The sequence below is a fragment of the Malus domestica genome, chromosome 11, assembly GCF_042453785.1.
Source record: "Malus domestica chromosome 11, GDT2T_hap1".
Lineage (NCBI taxonomy): Eukaryota > Viridiplantae > Streptophyta > Magnoliopsida > Rosales > Rosaceae > Malus > Malus domestica.
Window position 1 is genome coordinate 38,313,618 of NC_091671.1, and position 14,358 is coordinate 38,327,975.

Here is a 14,358-nt window from a genome sequence, read left to right on the forward strand (position 1 = left end):
AGGCTTGCGGGTTGCGAGTGAAACCCCAGCCGTAACTGGGTTTCGATTTTAGGCACATAAACTAAGCCCAGCCCCATGGGCTAGCTTATGGAAACGCGGGCCGTGTCAAGGCTAAGCCTAGCAGGCACTAATGTAGCTCGGGGCTGCAGGCCCGTGGTAAAAAACTGGACCAGGCACATGGCCTAGTTATCCACAGATGCAGCGAAGCCCAAGGGCTTTGGCAAAGGGTCCAAGACGTCAAACAATGTCGTTCCACATAGCAATTTAATTGCGTAATGCATGAAACAAATATATATATATTGACAAAATATATATATATTGACAAAATATATAAACATATACAATATATATATATATATATATATATATATATCGTAAGGAAAATATAAACAAGAGGGGTTCATGCATCATAGGGAGTGTTTTCATGCTTCAAGGTCGTTTCAAATATCTTCCTTTATTTTAAGCGTACCTTATTGGCAGAAAACAACAAAAGCCTTTGAATTTGTAGAAAATCCTTCTCGAAAAGCCAGAATTGTATCTCCAATGCGTTGTATCACGTTCAACACAGAAAAATTAAATTGAATCAATAGCTTGTAGATCAATTCAATAAAATAGTAAATTAATCATTAAAATAATGATTAAAACGTAATACTCCCTTGATTGAAGAATAAATTCTCTTGTTAGCGCAGCGTCAAGAGCGTGCTGATAACATGTTGTAGGTATAATTTGTTGAACAGTTATGGAGGCCATAGAGAGAGAAAGAAAGGTACGGCAATAGTAGAGAGAAGAGAGAGATGTGTAATTGTGGGTGTGTTTTATTCCACCCCATTGTGCCTTTATTTATAGTAGTAGGGAGGGTTAATTCCTTACCCCTTTAGGATTACAACTCGTAATCAATTCCTAATATGAATATAAAAGATATTTCAAGATATACTAGGATTTACACAATTACATTCATAATCTAATAGGACTGCAACATACGTGGTATTGTATGGAATATTTAAGACAATTGATTATACACGAGGGCTTGATACTTGGTTGGGCGAGTTTATGCAGCTGTCCACCTCACCACTGTTGAACATGAAATTGTCTAATTTTCCTTTTATATTCTCCTTTAAGCATGGAACGGCAAGGTGATTGAAAAAATGCCTCATATGTCATGCGAACTTCGTCTTAATCCCAAGAGGAAAATATACTGGATTCGCCATTGTACGTATTGTTTGACTAGCTACCACACGTAGACAATCGCTCGCCCCAAATAGTTAAACATAATATGAGCCAAGCTAACAATGTTTATTAAGCTTATACCATTCCAATGAAGACGGTATAAATTAACGATCTTATAACAATCCTCTTACTAGTTGTGGATGTGATAAACCATACAAAAAGCATGTGCTAGAGAGGTATTAGTAGGACTTGAAAACCATAATTCCCAAAATTATCAGTATGAAAGATGGTGGGGGAACATAGGTTAAACTAGATGCTGATGGGGTCAGCTGTGGTCTTCCGACTCCTTTGGTACTTTGTGTTGGAGCTTCTGGTTCATCTGATGGAGATGCTGGCTGCAGATCATCAGATGTTCCAGATTCTGGTGCAGGACCTGCTGCAACCGCCATAGAATCTGCCCATCAATTCCAATAGATTAACGTTAGTATTAGCCTTCAGAAAGAGACTTAAAACTTTCTTTGCAATTTGAAGGAAAAATTAGCTAGTAATCAATAATTATTACCTCCTGGACTTAGAGGTGAAGAAGCTGTTGGTGGGGGTGTTGGCCCTAGTAACCCAGAACCTGCCAGTTCAAGTACTAGTTAACACATTGGCACATCGCGAAATGACCCGTTTGGTGGCCGGGATTGGACTATAGAGTCTCACCCAATCCAGACGGGATGTGTAAGTCACAAATGTCGGACTGTTGCCCAATTTAATAAGTCCAGTCTTAACATGTACAAGTTAACCGAACAAAGGACACGACAAATAGGCCATTTTAATTGATTAGTCGTGTATTGTCTCAGCCACCTAACAAGGCCTAAATTTTTACATTCTTAGATTAACATGAATTCTAACATACCTGGAGCAGCTAAAGGACTACCAGAGGCTGCAAATTAAGAAGAAATATCGCAAAATTAGATTTCTTATACAAGTCGTCACTTATATAACACATTCTTAGAAAAATCTTAAAATTATGTGAGTACGTACCTTTGCATTGCAGTGGGACGGCTCCCATCCCACAAACTTGAGGAAGAGAAAGCGCAAGGGTTTGGTTAATGGGCAGTTGGAAAGGGACACCGCCGGTTATAAGAAGACAAGCGCAGTCCGTGCCCGTGCCCATTATTGACTTTAACGAATTGCAACATCCGGCTGTCGGTGGTGCGCCGCTGCTTGTACTCCCGGTGATGAAATTTACGCATGGAGTGATGCTGCTTATCATTGAGGTTGTGCATGGTGTACTAATCTGCCCATTAACCCATCTTAGTGAAATGATAAGGAGGGTAATTGGGATTAGACTCAATCGAAAGTCCTTGAATGAGTCCATGAGTTTGTCTTCAATGGAAGGCTCTGGGAATTGAAATACTGGGATTTAGAACTTAGTTGGGTTTGGCTCAAGTTGAGGAGGTAGTTTATATATAGCTGATGAAATGGAGAGGTTTTGAATGAAAAAATAAAAAGGAGTCGTTTTGAAGTGGGTTTTGGAGTTCAACAACTTCAACTAATCTTTTCATATACTTGGGACGAATCCCTTAATTATAGCATAGTTCTACATAGTGAGAAGGATGTTCAATAGTGTGTGTGACTAGGTATAAGGTCAGGTGAGACCAAAATATAAATAGATTTTACAGCATTGTGAAAAACGTATAGTAAATGACATGGTCGAAAACTCTTATTGGAGTTTTTATAGTAAACTTTTGACTTGGTTACTTAATGTAAATCCTTTAACACAGTGAGGATGGAGAACCTTGGGTGCAATGGTACACTAATTTAACAACTTGAGCTGCTTTTAGTGTAGGAATTAGTACTTTTAACAACTCGAGTTACAAGCCATTTGTCAAATGTTTGATGCTTTGCTTACATAAATTTGATTCACTTATATGTAGGATAATCTTATTTACATACTTATTTTTACTTCTCATACACACCTCTCAATTTTCAAACGTCAAATCAAATGAATTGAAGATCATTAGAAAAAAATTAACAAGAGTGTGTGGAAAGTAATAAAAGGGTGTGTGAATATCATTACCCCAATTATATAGGGTGACACACAAGTTACTGGGCGGGTCCAAAATCTAAAGTAGGTAATCTGATTTTAGAGCATATAATTGGTTCAAATAATGACAGTTTCTTATCTTAATTTATTGAAAAGCTCTTTTTAGTTGCCAACAACATCAATTCAGTTGAGGTTTGGCCACCCAAATACACCAATCTTATTGTCTCTACAAAAAGAAAGTTCCCTATATAAATCCCATATCATCCCTTTTCTGTCCTCACTCAAACCCCAAATCACAAATATGCAAATTACACATATCTTTTGAAAGTTTAATCACCAAGTCCATCTCCTCGTTATTTTCAAACAAGTCCACTTGACCATGGCATTCAAAGGAATTGAGATGGTTCTAGCCCTGGTCCTTGGGTCCATGCTATTGGGTGGAGTCATGGCTCAGTTAAGCTGCACCAGCACAATCACAAGCCTGGTTCCATGCCTCAACTTCGTTACTGGAAACACATCAAACCCTTCATCTTCTTGCTGCTCACAGCTCTCTAATGTTGTCCAGTCATCACCTCAGTGCCTTTGCTCTTTGGTCAACGGTGCCAGCTCATTGGGCATCACCATAAACCAAACACTTGCTTTGTCATTGCCCAGGGCTTGCAAAGTGCAAACTCCTCCCCCTAGCCAATGTAAAGGTAAGTTGAAATTATTTTAGAGTAGTGATTTTCGCAGTTTCAGTTTATCTCATTGCACTCGACAATGTATCTAGATAATAAATAAATATAAAATATTTAAATTGAAGTGTTAGAAGTTAAACTATGAATGCCAAAATAGCTTATATTATTCAGGTATTGATGAAGAAAGTTGAGGTTCTATCATAAATCAATTGGTAATTGGAGAGTACGATCAATTACTTATAAGCACATGCAATGTCTCTCCTCCTATCAGTGTGTGCTCATTCTCAACAATTGACCCAACAATAAGGTATTTTATACTAATAAGCTGGAACTGATTTGATTAAAGCAGGTGCCAATGGACCTTCAACTTCATCATCAACTCCTCCAGCAAGTTCCCCAGCAGCTTCCTCCAATGAAACACCTTCAGAAGCTTCTACTCCTGAAGCGTCCATTTCGCCATTGGCCTCGGACATTCCTTCATCTTCAGGTATAAGATATTATTCCATATCAACTACAGTGACATGCATCGTGAAATGTTGTCTTCTCAAATAGTCTAACATATTATATTGTCACATTGTCAACTTAGATCCGAAATACTAACATGACATGTATTAATGCAGGAGGAGGTTCGAAAACAGTCCCATCCACAAACGGTAACACATCCGACGGAAGCACCAGCAGAGCACCTCTTCATTTTGTGCTCTTTCTCGTTTTTGTTATGTCATGTGCTTCTTCGCTCGCCAAATTCTGAGTCTTCTTCTCTGTAGAGGTTTGGAGCATGTGATCTAGTTCTCCAATGTTTCACTACATTTTCTTTTCATTTCATTCACTGTTCTAAAAATTCCCACCTAAGCGCTAGGCGGTTGGCCACCGCCCCAATTAATGCCTAGGCGTTTGAAAATTATAGAAGGGGCCTAGACCTGCTGAGGCGCCCGCCTAGACCGCCTAGGTTGCAACTCACTTAGACAAAAAATAGATAACTTTCATTTTGCATCTTATTTTTTTCAATAAATTGTAAGAGACTTGTTGAATACTTAAATGAATACACATTATATGCATGTTCCCCATGTTTTCATTATGTTCCAATACTTCCTAATATATATGATATTCTATTTTGTAGTTTATAAGAAAATTATATATATATATATATATATATATATATATATATTAAGTATAAACAGACACTTATTTACACGAAATATAATAGATTTACTTAAATCCGTCTAGCCGCCTAGGCGTTAGGCCCCAACTCACCGCCCAACTAGCGCCTAGCGTCTTTTAGAACCTTGATTTCATATGATCAGTGCTCTTCTTAGAGACGAGCATTTTAATTTTTCTCTCTTGAATCTTAGAGAAGGAGATGCCTATTCGTACTTGTACTGTGTGTTTCTCTTTACATCATTTGTTTGTACTTTTAACATTTGATAATGAATTTTTTATTTTAAGATTGCAAATAAAGGCTACAAAATTACGTTCTACATAGACCAGAATAATTTAGAATACCTTTTTGTAGTAAAAAGATGAAAAATGAAAATACGAAATAAAAAAGTGTAACCACACATGAAGTATTGGATCACTAATAATGTTAGATAACTAGTTGATTTAACGCTACTCAATTTTTCATTTGTTGAACTTCGATTCTCTACGCAATAAATCCCAACCCTCTTTAGGGACCAAAGCTTTGATTTTGGTCACCCATTTGGGCCATTTAAAATGATATGATGTTCTAGAAGATAACTATTTATGTGCGGATTCAACAAAGTCTTATGTTTTCTTGATCAAAGAGTATATAATTCACTCAAAAAAAAGAGTATATAAGATTCTATTCCCATGGTCCAGTTAGCATCTGCACAGGTTCTTTGCTTTCATGGAAAATGAAATCCATTGGCTTTTTTTGCCTCCTCTCATTTCGTCAGACAACGATGTGCGGGTTTATATGTGAGTTTTCAACACTTTCGAATATCCCATGAGAAGTAGTTTTTCGCCACAAACCCCCCCCCCCCCCCTCTTCCTTTTCTTATTCTTCTTGCCGTCGTCGACTTTGAGCTTTAGGAGGCCACATAATCCCACAGCACACCAAACTTAATCAGGGAGGTTGGCCTGCCTTCACTGGACGGTAGCATTAAGCATCATACACGTGGGTTATCCAAAGACATTTTTTATACACGTTTTTATGAGACTCACTACGTAATGTATTTCAACGATCTAATCGTCTATTTATTAGGTATTCTCTCAAATATAACCTCTACCAAAATCACCCAAATCCGAAGTCATATATCCGTTGGACTAAATTTATTGTTTTTGTGTAAAATCGTACTAGTCTATTTTTTTTCACTAAACATGAATGGCTTAATGATTTTAGATTTGTTTAATATTTTTTTTTTTTACAATGATTATCTATGAAAGATGAATTAAAATATAAACGGTTCAGTTCGTTTAACCACATTACAAAACAAACCTTACAAAATGTGTGTAAAGGACCGGTGTCCCATCTTCCTCACCCCCACATACATACATATAGTCAAAGAAAAAGAAAAGCTAAGCAACGTACACGAATGATGTGATAAAAGAGTCCCGATTCTTGCTGGATCCTCTTTGTGAGGATCTCGGTGATCTGTAAATCGTATCCATTCATCGTATATCGTACGGTTAAAATTTATTTTAAATATTTTTATTTAAAAATAAACATAAACAGTATTTGACAAAAACTAACCGCACGATGTACGATGAACGGACACAATTCACGGATCTCCAAGATCCTCTATTGGCTGATAAAATAATTAGACATGCTTTAAAATATTATAAAAGCTAAATCAAACTGGAGAAAAGAAACATAGAACTAGGTAACTCTATTAATTAAATTATCATAGTCCCAATCTTATATTTTTTTTATTTGATTTAAACGATGATATATATACACGAATGAAGTTGATATTTACATTTATTGAGGGCTATAGAGGTTAAGTCACACAATATGCTAGTCAATAAATTGATAACGAGTTCATCATTTGCAATAGTTAAATATAAAACTTCTCACTTACAGAGTAAAATAATACTACTATAGAACGGAGTTATAAATAATCCCTTCTAAATTTTTAGGTTAACTAATAATAAAACGTGTTACAAAGTAGGAAAGTTGGTGGCCAAAGAAAACCCAGCTGCCTCTCTTTCCTTCACAATCTCCCCCTTTATACATACAAATCCCAAGCCCCCCTTCTTACACTAAACCCAGATAAACTCATCATCGAAACCCCTCTTTATTTTCTCAAATTTCACAGAAATATTTACTTAATTTCACTTGCAAATGGCATTTAGGAGGAGGATTAATGAATTAATGGTGCTAACTTTGGTCTTTTTTATGGCTTTGTGGGAAGGAGGCAGAGTTGTTGCTCAATCTTCAAGTTGCACCAAAGTGATAATTAGCATGTCCCCATGCCTTGATTATGTAACAGGAAACTCATCATCCCCATCTTCCTCATGCTGCTCACAGTTTGCCAATGTAGTCAGCTCTCAGCCACAGTGCCTCTGTGAGGTCCTCAATGGAGGTGCTTCTTCACTTGGTGTGACTATCAATCAGACTCAGGCCTTGGCTCTCCCCTCTGCCTGCAATGTCCAAACTCCGCCGGTTAGCCGCTGCAACGGTATATAGAATGAAGTGTTATTGTCGTCAGAAAAAAAAAGAAGATCATTTTGTACTCCTTTGAATGTCATTTTTCTTTTGAGTACTTCAATTTAGACACACAAAACCGGCCACACTCCTCATATGGTTGTATTAAAAAATGTGTCAGCAGTGTTTTCACTTTCATGCATCTAAATAACATTATTATTCTGGTTTATGTTTCTATAACACAGGAGTGCAAGATGATAAATCTTCGTGCTTGTCTAGGGTTTAGGAAACTTTATTGGTTGACTTTTAATCATGATTTTGCAGGGTCTTCCGCTCCAGCAGCTTCTCCTTCGCCATCAACTGACGTGGGGTCTTCAGATGCAAATTCTAACAAGTTGGCATTTTCTCTGCTGTTCTTCTTGCTCTTCGTTGTATCATATGCCTCAACATCCACAGCCAATTTCTAAGCTCTTATGCCATGGATGTATCTAGCTAGATTACTCCTTGAACTATAGGGTGCCATATTGCTGTTCCAATTTTTGCAAATTGTAAGCTTTTGGTGTTCCTGTAGGGTTACGAGACATTATTATATATTTCTCGAGAGTTAAGGATGGGATTGGCTATCTTCATATTAGTAATAAGTATGGTAACGTGATTTCTGGTTGTGTATTGCCTTATGTCTCTCTCTTTTGTCTTAAGCTATTCCGGTTGGTAATTGACTTGGGCTTCGCCGTTTGGCTTGATGGCCTGTTTTGTAATCGGATCATTTTGGTTTTTGAATGAAGTTCTACTACCGTTTCTGTCAAAAAACATAAAAAAAAATTGCGGTTATATAATTTATTGCTTCTCGTCCGAGATGATTGATTATCTTGAAGAAAATTGAGATTCTATCATGCAAAAACTTATAAAAGGTTGTGCTACTTTTTATATTGCCAATTGGTTTATGGTGTAACCTCCATCTCTTGGTGGTATCAGAAGAGGTTGCCCCATATGTGAAGCCTAATAGTCACACGTGCTCCACGTTATTCCATTTGTGTTGTCTACATGTTAAGTTTGAAAATTCGTCACATGTGAACCATGCATGGTTTGATCTCTCACCGATGTGAGACCCCTTAATTGTAAGCCCTTGCATGGTTTGGTCCCTCATCAATGTGGGACTTTGTCCTCACATTTTCACATATCAACCTCACGTGTGACGAATTTTCAAGCCTAACACGTGGACAACATAAACAGGTGACGTAAAGCACGTGTAGCCTTTGAGCTTCACATGTGGCAAACTTGCTACCATAAAGAAAGTTGAAATTTTACCATAAAACCATTTGACAAAATAAAAAATAACTAACCTCTTATAAATCCTTACATGAGTTGGTACTTCACTCACATATTATCTCCTTATTGAATTGAAATAAAACAGCCACTGAGTTTGCTACTTTTCCATGGACGATACAAACCAAGTACAGGAATCATTGCTTGTACCAAAACAACAAAACAGATTAATTAACTTGTCACCACTAAAACGGTGGTACTCCGAAGAAGCCTCCAAATGAAGTCAAATCTCGATTTCAACAATATGAACATATATAATTATATACGATGAAGCTGAAAGAACAACCATATCAACAACAAAATCATGAGCTTTGACCAAACCGTGTTCCTTAAGTAAATTAATCCAAAATTAAAATATAAAAATGTTCTTGTATAAAAGAACTTTTCGTAAAAGCACTTTTGTAGGTCTGTCAAATTGCTTCATTTACACGCAGCACACATACCGCCACCGTGCCCCCTATGCCAAGGAAGGAAGGCTCTATTCTGGAGTCAAAACATCAATGCATCTAACCTTCCACACGGCAAGGTATATTGCTATAGGTACCATTTTTTCTAATTAATATATTGGAAGAAAAGTCCTACAAATTACTCATTCTGCAGAATGTATGGAATATGCCTCCACAAAAGATCACATAAAATTCGGAAATATTTTGGAAAGGACAGAAAAAGATGCTAAATCTCAATTTAAAACAATGGACATGCCAACTAAAAATATGATTCATTAAGATATGTCATTTTTTGTTTATTAAAAATATAACTACAATGTAACACGAATTCTTCGATATAAAAATATAAGAATGATAAAAAAAAAACCAAATTGTAATTTATATACGATTTATTGCCCGATTAGTGTTTTTGAATTTTATGGCTACGTTAAATCTATGACCGATTTATTTGTGCATATTAGTCTTCTTTTTTTAAATGATACTTAACTTTAAAGTGATATGTTTGACCCTATTACTCTTATTTGTACATACATATTAGCCTTTTTTTTAGATATAGAAAACGATCAATAAGATTACTTTACTGAAGCAATTCTCAAATTTAGTGAGATCATCATCAAGTCGATTGGACCGACATAAAATTTGAGGAAAACAAAAATACAAGAAGCCTCATACTTTTTGACAAAACTTGGCCCGAATAACGTAGTTTTATGTCATTACCTAAATTTTTCTCATTTCGGTGAGATTTCGCAAGAGTGTGCCATGCACGTTTCAACCTAAGACGAACCAAAAATAACAAAAATGCCATGGCAAAGCGCGAAGGAAATGGGGGAAGCAAAGAGGAACCAACTAGGAATTTAAGAATATCCACAAATGTTTATTTTATTCAGTTCTTAGGGTTAAGTGAAAGAGGATAATCCCAAGAAGTTCCCCAATTTTCCAATCCGTCGCTGTAACGATCGAATTATCTCGCGTTACCTTACAAGCAAACAGCACGCACAAATAACATTGGATTTTGTAACGCGGCGTTTTCCTTGAGCTCTTAAAAGTCCTCCTCTCAGCCTAGAAAACCAAACGCTACCCTCTCTCTCTCTCTCTCTCTCTCCCCCTCTAGAAGTTTGAGCAGCAAAAGCACAAATCTTTGTGTTCTTCACCCGGTCCCCGTGTACAGGTACATCCACTCTCTCTCTCTCTCTCTCTCTCTCTCTCTCTCTCCCTCTCCCTCTCTTTCTGCCTCTCTCTTATGGGCAAGGAAAAACAAATTTTGATATGTGATTAGAGTTGTTTCAGTTGTAATTTGAAATTTTTACCATAATTTTTGGTGAATTGTGATAGATTTTTAGTTGGAGTTGAAATCATTGTTTGCCCAGTTTTTGTTATGTGGAATTGGAGGTGGGTTTCGTGTTAAAGGTCAAGAATTTTGGTGTAATAGTACGGATTGAGTTTCAAAGTTGTGTGCTTTGTGCATCAATTGGTGAACGAATTTGATTGGTTCTGTTTTTTGGGTTCAAAGTTGAAACAAAAGTTTCATGCTTTTGTTGCATAGGTAGTAATGCATGTGAGTTCATACCAATTTTGTTGCATGAGGCCCGGATCATGCTTTAAATGGTGTGGTCTGTTGGAAATTTTTAATTACCTATTGCCTCATTTCTTGTTTGAGCATTTTAGTTTCTCATTTGGAATTGATAACAAAGGTCTCTTACAAGGTTAACGGGTTTTGCACCGATGCATTTTCGTTTAGTGTGTGAATCCACCCTAATCCAAATAGTTATGCATTAGCTGACAGTGGTGTATGCTTGAATGCTCGAGAATTTTCGGACCGACAACTAGTTTAATTGAAAGCTATGAGTTTTCTGATGTGTTAGAATGTGAGTAGTCTCGTACTGTGAGATATCTTTTATTACTTGTTAGATTTCTTGTTTTGAACATCGTTTATACAAGCTATTATATCTCAAAGTTCAAATTTCTTAACTTTCATTTTGTTTTTGTAGGAATTTCTGCATAGAGAAGAGAATTGTTTTGCTTACGTCGCACTAAAACTGGTAAGTAACAGAGAGCAGTCATACTCTCATGCAGCTATTTTTTGCTATATCACAATATCAGCACGGTAACAAATCTCAGTGGCTGAGATTTCTGATGTTGGCATTCGTTTTCTTATCATGATTTGTGCAGAATTTGTTTTACCTCATATTATTTTGTTTTTCCATATCTACAACATTTAAGTTACATGATAGCGTGCGTTTGAATGAAGTACATTATGTTTCGACATTTTGAAACTTAACAAACGTTTTATGGTCTTCATGCTGTCATTTATGCACTGCAGGATACAAATGTAAAGGTCCTTTAGGATGTTTTAGCAGTATCATGAGGATGATAGATGCTTTTAGTAAATGAGGACATTTTTTTTTCTTTTATTTTGGGGCTCGATGATAACGTTGGTGATTGAGAATCAGACCCATTTCACTTTTTGAGATTATGTTACACTGTGATTATCTTTCGTAGCAGTACATGCACATAAGGGCCTTGAAATTTGCAACACAATTGACAAGGTGATTTCTCATGTTGAGGTTTTGTTAGAAGTTTTTGTTGCAATTTGTGGCATTTATTTGCGGATTACTTATGAAGTTTGATAGAAAATACAGTGACCTTTATTGTGCACCTTCTTTGATCTTAATACACTGTCATTGAAACTTTGATTTTGAAAATTCGAAATCGATATTCTCTTCTCGGCATAACCTCATATTTTGATGTTTCAGGTTGTTTTGCGGTGCTGCCCTAGAGTGGCAACAGTCAGCAGTGAAGGATCAACTGAAACAGATGAACTGTGATTATTATGTCTGAACAACTGATAGAAGGTCTCCCTGACGCTGTTGCCCTTAGGTGCCTTGCATGGGTTCCCTTCTATCTCCACCCCAAGTTGGAGCTTGTTTCTCGTTCCTGGCAAGCTGCCATTCATAGCGCTGAACTTTTTAGAGTTCGACAGGAAGTTGGCTCATGTGAGGATCTATTATGCGTGTCTGCTAATGAACCAGATAATCTATGGCAACTATATGACCCTCGTCGAGACCTTTGGATTACACTTCCTGTTCTCCCCTCTAAAATAAAAAACCTTTCCAACTTCGGCACTGTCTTTACTGCTGGAAAACTGTTTGTTCTTGGTGGTGGCAGTGATGCTGTTGACCCACAGACTGGTGACCATGGTACCTTTTCAACCAGTGAGGTTTGGTCATACGATCCTGTAACCAGGCAATGGACTCCACGTGCATCTATGCTTGTTCCTCGTGCAATGTTTGCATGCTGTGTTTTAGGTGGAAAGATTGTTGTTGCAGGGGGTTTAACCAGCTGCCGGAAATCAATCTCTCTAGCAGAAATGTATGACCCTAACAAAGATGTGTGGGCTCCAATTCCTGATCTGCATTTATCTCATAATTCAGTATGCTCGGGGATAGTGATTGGAGAAAAGATGTATGTCTTACACAGGGGTTTATCAACGGTGCAAGTCTTCGACAATGTTGGGCGTCAATGGACGGTAGAGGATTATGGTTGGCAACAGGGTCCAATGACAGTCATTAAGGATGCACTCTATGTGATGAGCCATGGAGTAATCTCCAGACAAGACAGAGAATCATCAAAGGTATTGGTTTCGGCTTCTGAGTTCAGTGGCAGAGTTGGGTTTGCAATGGCTGGACTAGGAGATGAAATTTATGTGATTGGTGGGGTGATTCTCTCTGAACATGGGACCTCGGAAATCAAGCAAATATCAGACGTTGATGTTCTCACGATCGGAGATGAAAGACCAACTCGGCGCCAGGCTGCTCCAATGACACGGTGCAAAGGAAGCGTTTATGGTTGTGCACAGTTGAGAATTTAGGTCTCATTTGTTCTGGTCGCCATTTGTTGTTGTGTTTTCGTTCCTGCTAGAAGGAATTGGCGTTATGCCAGCTGCCTTTTTGTTGTTTCGTTCCTGCTAGAAGGAATTGGCCTTATGCCAGCTGCCTTTTTGTTATCGTCGGTCGGCCTTGTGTCACAATACGATCATCGGCTTGTGCTCCCCTCGGAACTCTTATATCCGAAGTTAGGCCGAAGCGCCGGTGGAAGAGGCGACAGTTCAGTGGTACAAGAATTATATGAACGAACGATCTCATGGACCAAGCACTTGTTTTCTTCTTCCTTCATAATCTTCTTGTATGTCTCTCTCTGCTTCTTATATAAATTTCTTTCATTCATGTTTATTTGATGGGGCAACCTGTGTTGTTCAACAAGTCATTTATAGAATGTGATCTATATATATAAAAAAATCATATCAATCCATTTTCCTAGTTTGTTTGATTATATAATTATGATACGCTGATCCAACGTGATGCCAATCAAACCAAGGACGTTTTTGGATGAATCTAGGGAGTTTCCCGCACGTAGGCAAGTACTGATCCCTTGAGCTGGGTCAGACCCCATTCGGAGGGCAAGCTCTCCCATTGTTGGCTTCTCCATTCACAAGGCTTGAACTCAAGACCTTGCTTAAGGGAAACAAGCTCATTACCACTTGAACCACCAAGCATTGGTGAACCGAGGACATTAAGTTGTACTACAAAAACGAGAAAAATAGGGGTAGAGACACCTTAACCGCTTCAATAGTAGACCAACTCTTACATTAGCACGAAGGGGACTGTAATTATGGTCTTGTCTGACTCCACATTGGCCTCGCTTTGTGTCAAAGAGAGATTTTTTTAGTGCGTTGGGAACGCGGCTCGGTACATTTAGTGTAATAATATAATTGGTTGAAAACTTGAAAAAATAAGTTCCCAACCAGTATTTAATACTTGGTGTATCAAGGACCGTGTTTCCGTCATACTGAAAATTTCTTCCACACTAGAGCAATTGTTCTACTAAAGTGTTTCTTTTGTTGCTTTTATTATTAAAAATGTGAATATAATTAATCAAAACTTCATTTGCTTCTCTAAAACCGCTTATCGGAAATATTTTTGGTTATTAGAAAACACTTTTAACCTCTCAGAAATAATCTAATTGCAACCGCTTATCCGAAATACTTTTGGTTATTAGAAAACACTTTTAACGTAGTTTCAATCACTACTTCAAACCCGTTAT

The 14,358-nt window shown here is 37.5% G+C and overlaps 4 protein-coding genes across 6 annotated transcripts; 3 read left to right on the forward strand and 1 right to left on the reverse strand.

Annotated features, from left to right (window-relative positions):
• Window positions 1–1,274: 1,274 nt before the first annotated feature.
• Window positions 1,275–2,600, reverse strand: LOC103448983 (non-specific lipid transfer protein GPI-anchored 16-like). The gene is made up of 4 exons (XM_008388257.4): window positions 2,197–2,600; window positions 2,069–2,095; window positions 1,730–1,789; window positions 1,275–1,621 (listed from the first exon to the last, which is right to left on the reverse strand). Exons 1-4 carry the CDS (start codon window positions 2,531–2,533, stop codon window positions 1,407–1,409), a joined length of 639 nt encoding a protein of 212 aa, XP_008386479.1. The 5' UTR covers window positions 2,534–2,600; the 3' UTR covers window positions 1,275–1,406.
• Window positions 2,601–3,481: 881 nt separating this feature from the next.
• Window positions 3,482–4,937, forward strand: LOC114819680 (non-specific lipid transfer protein GPI-anchored 15-like). The gene is made up of 3 exons (XM_029089177.2): window positions 3,482–3,897; window positions 4,229–4,366; window positions 4,500–4,937. The coding sequence occupies exons 1-3, from the start codon at window positions 3,582–3,584 to the stop codon at window positions 4,628–4,630; spliced, it is 585 nt and encodes a 194-aa protein (XP_028945010.1). The 5' UTR covers window positions 3,482–3,581; the 3' UTR covers window positions 4,631–4,937.
• Window positions 4,938–7,303: 2,366 nt separating this feature from the next.
• On the forward strand, window positions 7,304–12,083 carry LOC103448981 (non-specific lipid transfer protein GPI-anchored 5-like). The gene is made up of 4 exons (XM_008388254.4): window positions 7,304–7,520; window positions 7,811–7,917; window positions 11,247–11,297; window positions 12,012–12,083. Exons 1-4 carry the CDS (start codon window positions 7,304–7,306, stop codon window positions 12,081–12,083), a joined length of 447 nt encoding a protein of 148 aa, XP_008386476.2.
• On the forward strand, window positions 10,087–13,487 carry LOC103448980 (F-box/kelch-repeat protein SKIP30). Of its 3 annotated transcripts, XM_017335998.3 has the most exons (4): window positions 10,157–10,426; window positions 11,247–11,297; window positions 11,579–11,804; window positions 12,012–13,487. In XM_017335998.3, exon 4 carries the CDS (start codon window positions 12,089–12,091, stop codon window positions 13,124–13,126), a length of 1,038 nt encoding a protein of 345 aa, XP_017191487.1. In that variant the 5' UTR covers window positions 10,157–10,426; window positions 11,247–11,297; window positions 11,579–11,804; window positions 12,012–12,088; the 3' UTR covers window positions 13,127–13,487. The 3 variants fall into 3 exon arrangements, with proteins under 3 accessions (XP_008386473.1, XP_017191487.1, XP_028945011.1); XM_008388251.4 differs by lacking the exon at window positions 11,579–11,804 and having other exon boundaries at window positions 10,087–10,426; XM_029089178.2 differs by lacking the exons at window positions 10,157–10,426; window positions 11,579–11,804 and adding an exon at window positions 11,027–11,123.
• The last annotated feature ends 871 nt before the right edge of the window (window positions 13,488–14,358 follow it).